General features: G+C 35.9%; 1 protein-coding gene across 1 annotated transcript in view; it reads left to right on the plus strand.

Moving 5' to 3' along the window:
- LOC139484224 (uncharacterized) overlaps positions 1–15790 on the plus strand; it is a 37666-nt gene extending 21876 nt beyond the window's left edge. Inside the window, exons 8-9 of the mRNA XM_071267958.1 lie at positions 12604–12642; positions 15720–15790. Coding sequence (XP_071124059.1) covers positions 12604–12642; positions 15720–15790 — 110 coding nt within the window. The remainder of the gene's footprint in view (positions 1–12603; positions 12643–15719) is intronic.
- The last annotated feature ends 1137 nt before the right edge of the window (positions 15791–16927 follow it).

The following is a 16927-nucleotide window of genomic DNA, read 5'->3' on the forward strand; positions in this document are numbered from 1 at the left end:
CTCAATTGAGTTTAAGCTGCTAGTGTAACAACAGTCGTCAGTAACTGCAGATTCAACTGGTACTGCAGGTTGTTCCAAGGTTGAAACCTGTTCTGGAGTTTCAAATAACATCATCATTGCTGTTGCTACTCTTTTAAGTAATCTTGGCTTTTGCTTTCTTTTTCTAGCCAGTGGTACTGCTTCATCTACATCACATAAGAACTGTGCCCAACGTTGATGTGCTCGCTGGCAGTAATTACAGCCCTTGCAAGGTAAACTTGCCAGTATGGTGTCTGCAGTATAATGTGGACATTCTTTTAACCTATCAGGGAGACGAGACAAGACATCTGCATCAATGTGTTGTTTACCTGGCCTATGCTTTATGACCAGGTCATATTGGCTGAGCTCTTCCAACCATCTAGCTAATTGCCCCTGGGGCTCTTTGAAATTGACAAGCCATGTCAAACTACTGTGGTCTGTCCTCAACGTGAATTGTCGTCCCAGAAGGTAGTGTCTGAACTGTCTAGTAAATCTAATTACTGCCAACAACTCCTTTCTAGTTGTGCAATAACGTTTTTGTTCGGCTGTAAGTACAAAGCTACCATATGCTATGGTTCGTTCCTCTCCATCTTGAACCTGAATGAGTTCTGCGCCTATTGCATTTTGGGAGGCGTCTGTATCCAGGATGAAATAATCCTTGTTGTTAGGCAAAGTAAGGACTGGTGCAGATAGCAAGTTGTCTTTTAAGGTCTGAAATGCAAGTTGACGTTCATGGTTCCATGAAAACAAATTTTTTCCTGTCACTTCATACAGTGGAGCAGATATTTTGGCATAGTCCTTGATAAATGAACGGTGGTAGTTCACAAATCCCAGGAATTGTTCGACTTCCTTTGTGCAAGTAGGCACCACCCAACCACTAACTGGTTGCAAATGTTGCTGGCCTATTTGGAGGCCCTGGTTACTGACACTCCTGCCTAAAAATTCTACACTTGTTCTGAACAGAGCACACTTTTTAGGCTTTAATCTAAGTCCATACTCCCGAAATCTAGCAAATACATTTTGTAGGTTAGTGAGATGTTCATCAAAAGATGGTCCTAAAACCAGTATGTCATCAAGGAAGGCCAAAACAGTTTTCCACGTTAAACCTCTGAGGACAAGGTTCATCACTCTGGCATAAGTACCTGGTGCGTTGCAAAGTCCAAAAGCCATCTTGACGCACTCAAACAATCCATATTTGGTGACAAATGCGGTCTTCTTACGGTCCTCTGGCTTGATCTTTATTTGCCAATATGCGCTATTAGCGTCCAGTTTGGAGTACCATATGTTACCAGCCAAAGTATCCAGACATTCGTCTATCAGGGGCAACGGAAATAAATCACGTGATGTGACTGAGTTGAGCCTTCTGAAGTCTATGCACCAGCGTACCCCGCCATCTTTCTTCCTGATAAGCACTGGTGCTGAAGCCCATTGATGTTGAAGGTTGTATAACTCCAGCATCTAACATTTTCTTGAGGTGTGCCTCCTCCTCTTGAACAAAACAAGCTGGTGTTCTCCGCATACGGAGCTGAATAGGCCTGGCATCACCAGTATCAATTTCATGTTCTACATGACTAAAATTACCAAGGTCAAACTCTGTCTTTGCAAAGACATCACTGTACGTGTAAAGCAAAGTTCTCAATTTTGATTTCTGATCTGTTGTCAAATCCTGACTGGATGTTGTAAATAGTTCTTGAAGGTGATCTGGTAGATCCTCCTGTTGGGGCGGTGTACCTTTTTGACTCTTACCTTTTGTACTGGTTGAACAAGTGCCAACACTGAGCTCTTGAGGATCATCCATAGATTCAATTACTGTCACAGCATGTGCCTCAGCTACTTCTATTCCACCCTGGAGTCGGACAGGGTTGTCCGTCACATTCATAAAACAAACAACTGGACTTTGTCCTTTAGCACAAACTGATCTGGGAATCAAGAGTGTAGTCTTCGAGTTTGGTTCTATCACAAAATCATTATCCTGTACTGGTACTGTACAATTCATTCGCATTACTGAATTAGGTGGGACTACTACCGAGTTTGGTATTGTAATTCTGCTGACTGAGGGTTGAGCAGATGGTGTCTCTCCTCCTAAGACTAGCTTAACTGTCTTGTCGTTGATAGACATGTATCCTTGACCAATGTTGAGTATTACATTATTACTAGCTCAGAAGTCATGGCCCAGTAGCATCTCACAGTCAATTGGGGCGATATACAAGTTGTGATTGAAAAGTAGGTCCTGTATACTAAACAGAGTAGGATTAGTAATTCTGCAGGTCATCTGCATTTCTCGGCCTGCTCCATGCATAAGTGTCTCTTTAATGACATAAGGTTTTTCTTTCAGAGAATCAAAAACTTTGTCCTGCATTATGGTAACTTCTGAGCCCGTATCAATCAATGCAGTTACTAGCTTGTCCTGGATTTTTACCTGTACTCTCAACAGTTGAGCAGTCCCAATTGTTCCTACCACTGTAAATCCATTAGATGGTCCCTCTGTAGCTTGGTCCTCTGGCACATTCATTGTAACTGATTTGCGTTCTGTTTGCTTGTTCTGAGTTGGCGGTTTGCTGCCAGGTGAGTTATTTAACTTTGGGCAATCTCTTTTGAAATGTCCTAGTTCATGACAATAAAAACATGCCCCGTCTGGGGTTTGTGACCTGCGGTTACCAGCACGATTATTATAACCACCTCTTCTACCTTGACCACGTCCACGTGAGGTATTATCTGATCTATAGTCCCGACTGGGCGAAGTACCACTAGATCTGTTTGAATGTCGCATTTCCTCTGTAAGGGAAGCCATTGAGGACAGTAGGCTTTGCATCTGTTGCATGCTCTGTTGTTGCTCTTCTCGTTGTTGACGAAGCTGTTGCTCCATTTGAGATACTCGTGTGTCTATGTTTGATTTAGACGAGCCTACCCCGTGCACTGATGGTGTGTCACTAACTTGTGCTGTTGGTGTTGGAGCTGACGCCTGTTTGATTTCATGTGTTTTTCCTTGAGCAATGTGGGCTTGCACAGCCTTTCTTGAATGCTGATACCACTTAATTATATCAATTGCATTTTCAACCGATACTGGTTTGAATCCACATGCGTGTTGTCCAGCCTCTGGGTCGTTGCAGCCTTGACAAAATTTCATGACTGCTTGTTTTGTCATGTACTCTTCAGAGAGGTCTTTGAAGGATTGTGTTGCCAGAGATAACACACGATCCGCCCAATCCGCCAGGGATTCCTCTGTCTTTTGGGTAATAGTCTGAAACTGTATCTGGGAAGATTCTTGTGGTTCTTGAAAACCAAAGCGTTTCACCATTTTAGTCACTACTGTACTAAAAGCAATGTCTTTGTTGGATTCCAGTAGCACTGTATAAAAATAACTAGCTTTGTCCTCCAAGCACCAACAAAGCTGTTCTCGTTTTTGTTTGTCCGTCCAACCGGCAGCCTCAGCGTACCCGGTGAACTTTGTGTAAAATGCCTTCCAGTTGCCTTTCCCTGTGTACTTAAGGTTCTTGGGCACCGAAAAGAAAAATTTCTTGTCCTGTTTCATTGGAGCTGGCTTTGCTCTATGACGGTTGCTTGAGGAATGGTGACCATCCGTTTCCAACTGACCATGTCTGTCTGACCTCTTTTTGTCATGCTTCTTGCCTGAATTCTTTCGGTGTGGCGATGAGTGTTCACTAGCCTCCTCCTCCACTGGTGAAACATGTCTGCTTGATATACTGAGTCTAGAGTGTGTTTTGTTGCTTCTACTCTTATGACGACTCCGACGATACACTACCCCTGATGTAGAACTAGATGAATCAGAATCACTATTTGAGCAGCTCGTAATACTGGCCTGAGGCGGTTGCCCCTGCTGACCCATTGTGTTGTTGAGTGGTTGTTGAAAACCTGACTGGTTGGTGTTAGGTTGGTATAGACCTGTTCTGTTAAATTGTTGTGTCGGTGGAACATGGCTGTTAATATGTGGTATATTAACAGGATGGTTGATCGGTGGTTGATGTTGATTATCAATCACTCTGTTTTGTTGTCCGGCTGTACTGACTGGAAAGGTATAGTTTTGTTGTCTAGTTGACTGTAGTTGACCTGTTGACCTGGGACAGGGTGGTTGATTGGCCCTGTTGACGGTCGGTGGTGGTTGTTGACAAGGTTCCCTTTCCCTGACGGGTGGAGTAGACCTATGTGCAGGTGAAGGGTTTAACCTGTTGACGGTGGGTTGAGGTGGTTGTTGACCTGTAGCCCTGTGGTTGACTGGTTGATTGACAATAGTTGGAGGTGACCTGTTGAAACCTGGATGAGTAGGCAATTGTCTGCTAGACACGGATGTGCCCTGTGGTTGATATGGTATGTTGCTTATGGTATGCCGGGTTGATTGGTGAATTGGCTGTTGAGTTGGTTGTGTGTTGGTGACTGTGTGACTACCAAGTAGATGAATGGCTCTAGTATTTGATCGAGAGTAGCTGTCAGTTTGTTCAACAGGGAGTTGAACAGCTTGTTGTCTTTGTCGGTTGTGGTTGATATGTTCAACAGGGAGTTGAACAGCTTGTTGACGCTGGTTGATACGTTCAACAGGTAGTTGAACAGCTTGTTGACGTTGGTTGAAGTTGACTGTATGTTCAACAGGCCGTTGAACAACTGGTTGAGGTTGTTGGTTGAAGTTGACGGTATGATCAACAGGCAGTTGAACCGTTGGTTGTGGCGGTTGAATATACTGCGCTGATTGCTTGGTCGCCTAGTCTGGCTGTTAAAGTCCTGTTCCATTGGTGATTGACTTTGTTGGAACCTGTCGTTGAGGTGGGAGTTCTCGAAATGTTGCTCTTTCATAGCAATTGACGACTCGTACTCTGTACAATGTTCACCCACTAACCTCGGTTGCTGATTCAGCTGAACCTCTATCATAATGGTGCTATCATGCTGAATTCTCATAGACTGATCTAGATTTGGCAAATCTGGCTTATCTGACGGTTCATATTCTACATAATGTGGTCCGTATGCTGGGTCAATTACTCCTGGTTGTAAAGTTCGGCTGGGAAGTAACGATTCCTCACTACAGGACAGGTTATCGTCAAAAATTCTCCAACGCTCCATCTCTTGGGTTGGATATTCATTTTCCTCAATGCATGAGGGCATGGATCTCATTGACGTGCGATCAACCTGCGAATTCCACACTGTATCCATGGCAATCTCTGAGTCGAAAAAAACCGGTTGATTTAAATTAGGTTTTTGATAAATTTCACCCCCCTGGACAGGTGCCTGTGTGGAACCGTGTTGGTCTATCCACCTCTGTGTATCGGTGTTAAATTCTTGCAAATGAGCAATTTCCCGTCTAATAGTACCAGGGGTGAAGGGTGTGGAAACAAAATTTGCTGCCCCTCCTTCGTGTGATTTGACATGTGTATCTGTCTCATAGTCTTTTGACTCATGTGGCTGACCTTGATACCTGACATCAACGTTGTCCATGTCATTGAATTCACAAGGAGAAAAATCAATCATATCGGACACAAGGGACATTTTATTTTTCATATATGGTATTTGGGCCAATATTTCTGGTGTAATTGTTATGCCATTATTTCTCATTACTATAATTCTACGAGCAGTAGCCGTACCAATGCCAGGTACATGTAGGAGAACAGACTCCGGACTGGAGTTTATTTTAATTTTAAACCCACTCATTGTGCTGAATATTAACCTATATTCAGTGATACTTTCACTATAAATAAATGACAAAACAATAACAAACTAATAAACAAGTCTTTATTGATTTAAATCCCGTTTACAAATAGCAAAGATGTGTATTGCATATATAAACAAATCACGGAAATCACTTCCGGTATTGATCTCAAGTATCGCTGTTACCTGGTAACACGAAATCACGCGAGACTCAATCCGAAAAAATCAATGACTTGAACAAAGTTTGAAAACTTTCACAGACAGTGAAAAACTTATCTTACAACGCTTTTCTCAATAAGGTATCGCTTCTAAAGCCTTTCTTTTAAGCCTAATCCCAATTGCAAAGTCTTAGAATAGCCAATTTAATTCTGCCAATCACGCTTGATTGCACCTGGTCAGAATCCCCTGACCAAAATGGCTAACTAGGTCACACTATGTGTGTTCGAACCCCACCCGCACTACCAATAATGTGGTGTTCGTCTTGGGGAAAGACTATTTCCCTTGAAAGGACCCGACCTGGACTTTATACATATAAGAAGGACTTAGGCTTAAGTACTGTAATTACCTATAATTCGGGCGTTGTTAGCTGTGTCTTCGTTGTTACGTCTAACGTGAAGTTGACCATAAGATGAAGAGGGCGCTGCAGGCGTGCGCAGGCTCTGACATCCGCTGTATCCAACCAGAGGCCCATTGGTGTCCATCGTCTACTCCTGGCAGGGAGAATGGTATCAGTTGTCTACTCCTAATAGGGAGAACCCGGGCTTAGGGTAAAGATACAACAGTGTATTTGTTATATATGTATAATAGGCGAGTGATATGAGAGCCAACTTAACATGTGTAATGAACCTACCTAACATACGTCTAAACTATATATCACTGGAAAGCTTAGAATGTGTACTTTCTAAATATCCCGGTCGTCAAAGGAAATTATGGTGCATTTTTTTTTAATCGGGGTCAAAGGTCATGGGCACGGATACTTCCAGTAGAAAAATTGAGTCAAAACAAATGCAAAAACTAAACATTACTATAGGAATATTGTATTACTGTTGGTAAAATATATTTCTATCATAGTATTAATTAATTTTGGTCAATGTTAACGGTAACGCATGTTACGTAGTGTTTTCTCTCGGAGTCTTTGAAAATCAACCATTAAGTCACACAAATGTATCTGTAGTCGTCCTTGCATTATTTAAATCTTATAATACCTCAATATCAACTGATTGCGCGAATTTACAAACATATCTCTGCAAATTTGATATAAATAATCCGAAAAAAAATATTTGAAGCAAGGGGAAAATATAACATATGACGTATTTTTAATTTCATAGAAAAGTCCCATAATGAACAGTACATTACAATTTAGGAAACGTATGGTCTCCTGTTAGTTTGAAAGACCGCCAAAAGCTTTTAGATCAGACAACCCTTGGGCTGTTTGTTTTTTATTGTAGTAAAATAATGTTGAGTCTGGATCATACCGCAATTACATTTACATCACTAAATATGATAAGAGTACTTACTAACCTTACTAATATTATTTAAGTGCCACTAGTATATTTATATCAACAAATATACAATTTTGATATAAAACATCACAAGGAAAATATGATCATTCATTGTACGTCAAACTGTGTTTGATTTTACTTTGATCGGCCGCCGTATATCTTGAGATATCTAATAAATCAACACTTGACAAAGTAGTTTGCACTTTAAATTACGCTACTAGTGATGACGTTCGGCTATTTTGGCACTAAGTATTACTATTTTTATAACGGAGGACAAGGTTATACTGATATTGAACATTTTATTTGGCTTTCTTATGTTAATATTCCGTTTTCGTATTTAAATAAATGATCGAAACGTCGAATCCATGGGATGTTTGACCATTTAAGTGTCGGAATATTGTAATATTGGAATATTATAGCTGACTTGTAATCTCATCATTCTTATCGTTCAACATATTCATACAAATACCACTTCCTTGGCATGGGCATATAACAGTACAGCAGAGGTTTTGCTCAAAGCGATAACAAGATCTACTACAGATTGATTTTAAAATTGGGAATGGACTTGAGGAATGTGTCAAAGAGACAAAACCCGATCAAAAAGCAGGCAACGGCCGATGACCCCCAATGGTTCATCAAATCGGATAGAAACTCCCACACTCGGAGGCGTTCTTCGGCTGGCCCCTAAACAAAAGTGGATACTAGTTTGAAGTGATAATGGATGTCATACTAACTTCGAAATATACACAAGAAATTAAAATAAAAAATCATACAAGACTAACAAAGGTCAGAGGCTCCTGACTTGGGACAGGCACACAAAAGCGGCGGGTTGAACATGTGTTTTTTTTAGATCTCAACCCTCCCCCTATATCTATACCTATGCGTGAATAGATCAAATCTTGTAGAAAGTTGGATGACATCATACCAGTAAATATAATGGGCAAACTTCTTTGAAATAGTTATCAAAGGTATGTCCATATATACGGATCATTTGTAAGGATAAACCTAAATGGAAAGGAGTAAAAAAATGTCAATTTATATCTTATATATTCTACTAAAGCCATACATCTAAGAACTTTGTCAATATGTATATCGTACTTTTTATTAACGTCCGCGTATGCGTCATCGTCCAAACGACAATACAGAAATGCGTTTAAAGCAGGTGACATAGTTTCAATTGCATAATCCAGTGAAATGTCTTTATATAACTGATGTTCATCTGATAGGATTACAACTTTACCTATCTGCTTCAGTAAAACACTAGCAGCTTCATAAATTATTTGCAACCAGTTTCGCAGTCACTGCTCAGATCTTTAAATTTGAAAAACGGTATATCACAGTGACTTTAAACGGTTAATTGTCCGTCATTACAGCATCAGACAACTTTAAAGAGCTACTGTATACAATAGTGGATGTACCGCGGCCTTGTAGAGGCTGAATACATGTTACTATAAATTGATCAAATTATATTTTTAGTTTTTGTTGAATCTGATATGTTGTGTAGTTTTCTCGGCGGCAATCCTCGGGCAGAAATTAAGTCCGGTTAACTGATCAAGTAAAGTTTATAACAAGAATACGTCCTTGTGTACAGTCACGTCATCTTTAATCTCGAAATTTTAGAAAAGCTGTTTCCTGTTTAGAGTTAAACATGTTAAATATATAGTTCTTTACTTTCTGATTTCAAATTTGGTAGCAAATATTTAATAATGCAAGCTCGATGGTATAAAAGTGTAATAGTAAAATTGTCATGAGTTATTTTATAAATCAGATCATTGTGGGAGATATACGTAGCGACACTCAATACAGCTTTAGTTTGCCCCTCAGAGGATACGTTATGAAGTTTTTATACATTTGCAAAATCTACAAACAGACAAATCAGAATGAGTTGTCAGATCTACTGCCCTCGTTTATATATGAGAAGAGACTGACTCGGTAGAATTGGTATTTGTAGTACAAAGTCTTTGTACAGACAAAACAGAAGATGATAAGTTGTGCTTACTCTTGAAATATTTATAGCAACTCTTGTGATATTTTGTACTTTCAAATGGGATGTTTTCATTTTTTTGTTATATCTATCGACCAGTTTTCTATATTTCATCTTGTCGTTTTCCCACTGCGGCAATAGAACTGTATTTTTATTTGAGTGTTGAACTACATAGTTTTTATGTAGTAAATACCTGACATACTATGCATCTGTATCAGTCAATGGATGGTTTTTGCTTTTTAGCATGGGAAGGGTTTCATTTTAACTTGACTGTAAAAATTCGACACGACTCTGAGGAATTTTTTTCAATTTTCCGACACGATTCCTTAATTTAGAAAGGTGTGAATTCAACCGAACTCAAAAACTATGTTTTGGTTTGATTTGGTCTTAATTTCGGACGATTTTATATCTATTTAAGCTACACTGAAGTTCAAGAATGAAGTACAATCGTTTAAATATGATTTATCGTACTAAGTACACGGAAAGCGACTAACATATTCAATAGTAAACCAAAAATGAAGTAGATAAGGGATTCAGGATACTATAATAGTTTTACCCAACATCATAAAATTTCAGAAATTCGTGATTTGATAAATGTTGAGATAATGTTTTGGTCTTGAATGAAAAAAAACGATAACTGACGAGTTATTTGGTGTGTTCTTAAACGGATAGAGTGCAAAAACATTTAATAGAAATTAGATTGTAGATCCGAAATGGTCAGGATAATGAAAATGTTCGTATAAAATGTCAATATTTAGAAGGAATGCAAAAGCATGCGAACTTACAGTTGTAAATATTGTTTTTCAATATTTTAAGAAGATAATTCACTTAATTATTCTGCATAAAAGATGAGATACGCCTAATTTCCTTTGCTTGAAAAACTTGCCGTAATTCTACAATTTGCAAGTAATTTCTGAAATAAACGTCAATTTTACAAAACCTGCACCGTACGATTTTGTGACGACCGGGCAAAAGTCAAAGTTAAATCATTATTCTTTCATTTAAAAAAGATATTAGTCGTATGTGAGGTGAGTGCATTAAAGTCCTCAACTAGACGTCTTTTTCAAATAGTACACTCGCCTATAAATTCAATCAAACTCATTTATACATCAAATCAAGTTGAAGTGCTACATTATGTCCAATAATAATACGCTTATCATTCATTGATTTAGGAGTTAACTATTTGTTACTACAATGTGTACATGTAATTACAATGTATTGACAAACAGGTAACCTCTCTTCACAAGGAATAAACAATGCTTATACTGAACTAAAATTAAATAGACTAGCACGGACAATACAGTTAACTAAAAAAACATTGATAACACTGAGCTTACCATGGCATACATGTCTATCTACTATCTATTTTGAACCAGATCATAATAGCATCAAGCTATTTTGGTTCTGTTAAAAATACAAATATAACCTACATAAGTCTAACGAACTAAATATAGCATGTATCATTAATATATCTATGATTAATGCATGAAAAATAAAAGAATTGTTTGCCTCTTAAAATACATATATTAAAATTTCTTATTAATATAATTTATCCTGAAAGGAAATAAATGTTACTGTAAAACAATCTACCACATTTGTATATGTTTCTATCGCGGCCTACAGTTAAAAGATGTGGCGATTGTTGGAGGTCGTACAGTTACCTATAGTTGCTTAAAAGAAGGGCGACATATACCATAAGGACAGTCAAATTCATACATCGAAAATAATCTGACAACGCCACGACAAAAACAAATAGATAAATAATAGCACACCAGACACAAAATAGAAAAAAAAGACTAGGCAACACAAACCCCACAAATTAGGGGTGATATCAGGTGCGCCGGAAAAGTAAGCAGATCCTGTTTCACGTGTGGCATCCGTCGTGTTGCTCATGTATTTTACAAACCCAGTTAATAGTCTAATTCGGTAGGTCACACTCATGAAAATGGAAAAGGATTGTAGGTACGAAATAAGGCATAATCCGATATTATCTGTGAAACGGTAATCCCATAACTGTCAACCAACTCGTGATGGCGTCCGTAAAATTTACGAAGGGATCATTTCAGCTTCATCATTTGTAACTCTTGGTTAAATTGCTTCCTTGTGAGCAGCAACCCTCTATCAAACAAATCATTATAGGAAACACAAACCCGGGAATAGCGTATCAATTTGGAGATATTTTCTGTAGGCAGGCGCTGCTGGAATGTTGCTACATAGAAATGTACACCATGTTGACTCTGTTAGATAATGATATCATTTCAATACTTCATCTCCTGTTGTTGATTTTACCGACAATGTAACAGGCATGCATGTTTAGTCTGTGTGTGCCAATAAAATGGTGTTCTAGTAATCAGCGTAGGGCTGATAAAAATTGCATCACTTTCATGTTTCCTTCTAATGCAACGGTATTCTTATTTTAATTAGCTTTAAAATGTAATCGTCATTGACATTGGCATTGTAAAATCCTTGAGAACTATCTATTAACAAAATGCAAAACTGTTGCTGTTTACAATAATCACAAAATGCTTATGTATACCTGGGTTTCGGCTGAACTATGAGACCATAAAGATCAATATTAGTATAGCAAAAATAAGAATAAAACTGCTACATAGATGTGCAGCAGAAATTAAACAACTTTGGAGTAACACAATTTATTTGTGATTAATTATAGTCGACAGTTATCTAAAAATCTCGATTATTTCAGGTGTTAGCAAAAATGAAAACATGCGAATTGCAAGCACTTCAATTTACGTTTTTGTCTGTAAAGAACAATATCAAATCTGAATAAAAAAAAAGTCAGCGTAAAACACTTAACATTGCTATGCAAAAAGTAAAATCACAAAAATACTGAACTTAGAGGAAGATCAATTGGGAAAGTCCATAATCACATGGCAAAATCAAATAACAAAACGCATCAAAAACGAATGGACAAAAACTGTCATATTCCTGACTTGGTACAGGCATTTTCAAATGTAGAAAATGGTGGATTAAACCTGGTTCTATAGCGCTAACCCTCTCACTTTAATGACAGTCTCATCAATTTCCAATATTTTTACATTGATGCGTTAAATAAACAGACACAATAAATATAATAGTCAAAATATGGGTACATCAGTCATCATCGTTTAACAATTTTAAAAGGAACAATTTAACAGAACACAAAATCATCTGCTATCTACGAACACATTTATTGAGTGTCTGACGTCAGAAAATTGTATACGTCACATAAATTTGTCGTTCAATGTGCGTACAAACAATTTTAAAATTTTCATGGGAATGTTAGCATACAGGGTTAACAAATCAAAAGTATGTAAGAATAAATTTAAGAAATAGACCGAGATTTAAACTAATCCAAAAGTTATATATAGAATTTATAAGAATCCAAAATGCAACTTTTGCTGCAATTTTCACCTTTACGCAAATGAAAAACTAAATTTTTCATTTCAGTTATTGGATTAGTATATAGATACCAGTATTATTTGAAAGGTAAGCGTTCAACTTGTATTGTATCATCTCATATTGTATTGTATTGTGTATTCCATTCAAATGTGCTATTGAAAAGTAAGAAGGGATGAATTTTACGAAATTGAATTAAGATGAAACTACCAACGAGTACATGTCGTAACCTTATAAAATAAACACGTTATAGAAAAGCATGCCTTTTGTCATTCTCAGTATTGTTTCGAAAGTAATTACAAACAAAAGCTTTATTTTACGTCGTCTTGACATGAGCTTAATAATTATGCTATAATCATGATAATGTATTCTCACGTCATTGCCGATTACAGTTATAAAAAGCTGAAGTCAGCCCTTGCAAATACAAAGGGGGACAAAAGATAACAGAGGGACAATCAAACTCATAAATCGATAATAAACTGACAACGCAATGTTAATGAATATACTTAAATGTAACATACCATTTAGAAAAGCAACATTCTTTCTTCTTGTGAAAATCGAAGATACTATCTCTAGAAATTAATCGGAGTTCCCTTCATTCATTTGCTTTATAAGTTCTTTTTACAGAAGCTTGTTGAACTAATTTGAACTCATTGAATGAGTTTGTTATTTTAAATTATCTATCGCAACCAATATGCTTATTTGATTGACAAACTAAGTCTTCTGAATACCAACATTTGTCTAAGTCTAAAATTTGTTGATCGAGCTACTTGTTGCTAGCATTTTGACAACAGAAATCAGCTGCAGGTGGTCAACGAAAAGATTTCAGTATGAAAACATAAGTCAATTAAGGTATTGTGTATTTTGTTAGTGAGGATTGTACATAACATGATGAATACTATAAAAATATGCAAAGATACTTTGCATTTGATAATCGCTTGTTTTAAATAAGTTTTAAAGGGTATCAGTTTATTGTAACTATTACCCTGAAAAGGTATTTTAGCTTTTATAGTCATAGCACTCTCAGGTTCGTCCATGTATTGAAAACGTGGTCCTGGTACAATAACCAGAGATCTTATTCACAAATCATTTTGAAATGTTATGGTTCCTTACAAGGAATCATTTAGTTGTCAATAATTAAATGCACACCTACCTTCGTCTATATTTTCGGGTACGAAACAAGCATTTGATGCAAGGTTTATACAATGCGATCATTTGAATCGATCGTTCATACATGTCCTATTAAAATATATTTCTTTTGTTTATATTATAATTATCTTACTACCTATATATGTCTAAGAATATGATTGATTAAGAGCAACCATGTGGAGACCGTGTATTTTCCATATTAGGTTAGTAAGGTTCCATATTACGTTAGAAGTGAAGTTGTGTCCCTTTATACAAACAACAAGGCGGGGAGAAAAAAATCGTAAAGGTTTCAACAGACGATTTAATCGATAATGTACGATTTAAATTAATTCCATACAATACATTTAAAACTAACAAGTTGTTATTGTTGGTATTTGTTTTTGAATAAACCTATGGAAGTTGGTTCATGATAATAACAGTATTGAAGACTTGATCACTATTATAGACCACTAGTCTAAATATCACATGTTAAGATAGCCGGTAAGATAAATTCGTTACATAGTGTGCTAGTGACCTAATACGATATATATGGGGTCAGTAGATTCCATATATATATCGTATTAGGCGCACTATGTAACTAATAATATCGATATGGAGGTTATCGTGTGCCACATCTATTGGACTTAATTAGATACAAAATGGGCCGATTTTTCACATCTTCAATACGATATTGCAACTGTTAGTAGAGGTCGGTCATTTACAAACGTATCAGCCGTATCGTATACGTTGACGTATCCGCATCTGCAGATATATCAAAAAAATATTATGTGATCCCGAGCGTATTAATAAGACCATACTTCATTTAAAAAAAAAACTAATTGGAATCTTTTCGAAACAATTAAACATACACTTTCAATGTGATAGTGGTGTTTTGTAAAACAAAAAAGGGGTTCTATCAACTACTTTTACATGCCCTTAAAAAGGAGCCAGTGTTGGCAGGTACACGAATATCGTACACAATCCTTTAATAATCTAGTTAAACAATATTTGAAGATCGTATATGAATAAACACTCAAAACAATATACTACTTATATACATGTAAGGAACTTTGTACATTTTATCATAAAAGGTAATAGAAAGTACTGAGTATCACTCTATTTGTCAATTAACAATTTGGTTCTACGTGAGCACAAGTTTAAACACAAACAAACGATTTTACCGTATTCACTCATATCATGCATGTAAACTGTTCCAACTATCCGGAATATCTTTAAAAGTAGGGTTACATACATATTCCATAAAAACTCGATATTTCCTTATTGTTTTGTAAATTTCTGCATTAGAAATTAATCAGTCGCCTATTTGCATTATTGAAAGTACATAAAATTAAAGCTCGGGATCATATACTTTTTTTTGTATATCTGCAGATGCGGATACGTCAATGTATATGATACGGTTTATACGTCTTTAAATGAGCGACCTCTAGTAGTAACTATGTATCTGTTTAGTGGTTTAAAACACACATTGTTTTGTTGATGATAGCATTATAATGCATTGACTGAAGATTATCAACCGATTAGTTACTAAATCAGGATGCAGGCAATATTCCAGTTAAATGAGGTCTCGTTTCACATATTGATGATCGAGAACAACAACGGTTCATTCAGTTTGATCTGTTTGATCTACATTTACAATTTTTTTTTAAATTCTGCATTGTATTAGTATTGTAAGGTTTGTTCATTTCCATTAACCTATATCTGCTATACTGACTTATCCTTATTTGATACTTTTACGACTTTTTCCTTGGATTTATATATCTTTGTAAGTCCCTTTTGTACATAAACAATAATAAAGGACTTTATATTGTGATGTTCATAAACGTTAATATCTTCCCTGGTGGAATTAGTTCGCTCCCGATGAAGTGAATTCATAAAAAGCGCTCCTGACGCATACAATGGTTAAATGTGTTTATTCAATTTTAATGTTTCTAAAATAAAATGTATTGTGTTTCGGTAAGTGGATAGTTGATGTATCAATTTTTGTTTGCATTTATAATTCAATCTTATTTATATAACAGGCAAAAGAACAGGAAAGTATGATAAAGCAACCAAGTCCAGAACAAATAATCACACATACATTTCGTTGTAGACCAAGCACAACATCATAAAGTACAAACAATTTAACGCCGCGTTCCAATATTTCATTTCTTTACTCCAATTTTGACGTTTACTACAAATACTTTAAATAATTCACAATTAAAAGATATAATGTATTCTTCAAATTTCGTTTTGGATTTTTTTCCAAAACATGTTATTCAAGTTTAAAATATCAATGAATTTAAAACACATTTTAATCAAACCATGTTTTGTGGGGGGAAATGTGTATTTACAATGTGTACATGATGTAGTTTTTGAGAAATAAAATTTTAAACAAAAATTCAAATTTTATTAATAATCAACCTAGTGTCATAAGTCAAACTGTTGAGAAAATTAATCAGGATAACAAGAAATGATTTTACCAAAAACATGTGCATCCCATTTCATTATTTTCTTTTCTCAATTTCTAAGATAGGTTTTGGTCAATTATGTATTTAATTATTTTTTTTAGAAAAATCCAAAATTTTTTAAAAGCATGGTAAATTTGAAACAAAATCGCAACAAAATTTTATAAATCTTTCTGATATTTACACATACCTATTGCTTTTATAAATGCAATTGAGTAAGATGAGTCTACTTCATCTTTATTGAAATTGTGAAAAAAATGTTTATTTTGAGATCTGTGACTTTTTTTCATGATAAAATCTTAAAATTGGGTAAAAAATGGTGAAAAATGGGAAAATAATAAGAATTGGATAATTTCAAATGTACAAAGCAAAAAAAGAAGTCCACCCCCATATGATTTGTTTCTTCACCAAGTATTTTAACGGTCGTGAAAACTGAAAAAAAATAGGTTAAAAAAAGTTAAATTCTAGAAATGGTTGCCTCCTTAGTCAATGTTAGACATATGAGAGGTGTAGATACTTTAAACTGCACTGTAGATTTAACTAGGCATTACATCAATACTTAAAAGATAAAACAAACGACATCAAATTTTATATAAAATTTCCTTATTAAACAGTGCCAATAAATATTTCCAAATATTTGCCGTAGTTCATGGTTTACAGCATTCAAAAATATGTTTGTTGGACGAACTTTACATCTTCATTTCTCTCTAACTTCCTCTATACGTTGGAGTGCAAAAAATTTACTAGGTAAAGATTGTTTTATCTTAATTGAATATGCTCAA

Source organism: Mytilus edulis, chromosome 8, assembly GCF_963676685.1.
Source record: "Mytilus edulis chromosome 8, xbMytEdul2.2, whole genome shotgun sequence".
NCBI classification, from domain to species: Eukaryota; Metazoa; Mollusca; class Bivalvia; order Mytilida; family Mytilidae; genus Mytilus; species Mytilus edulis.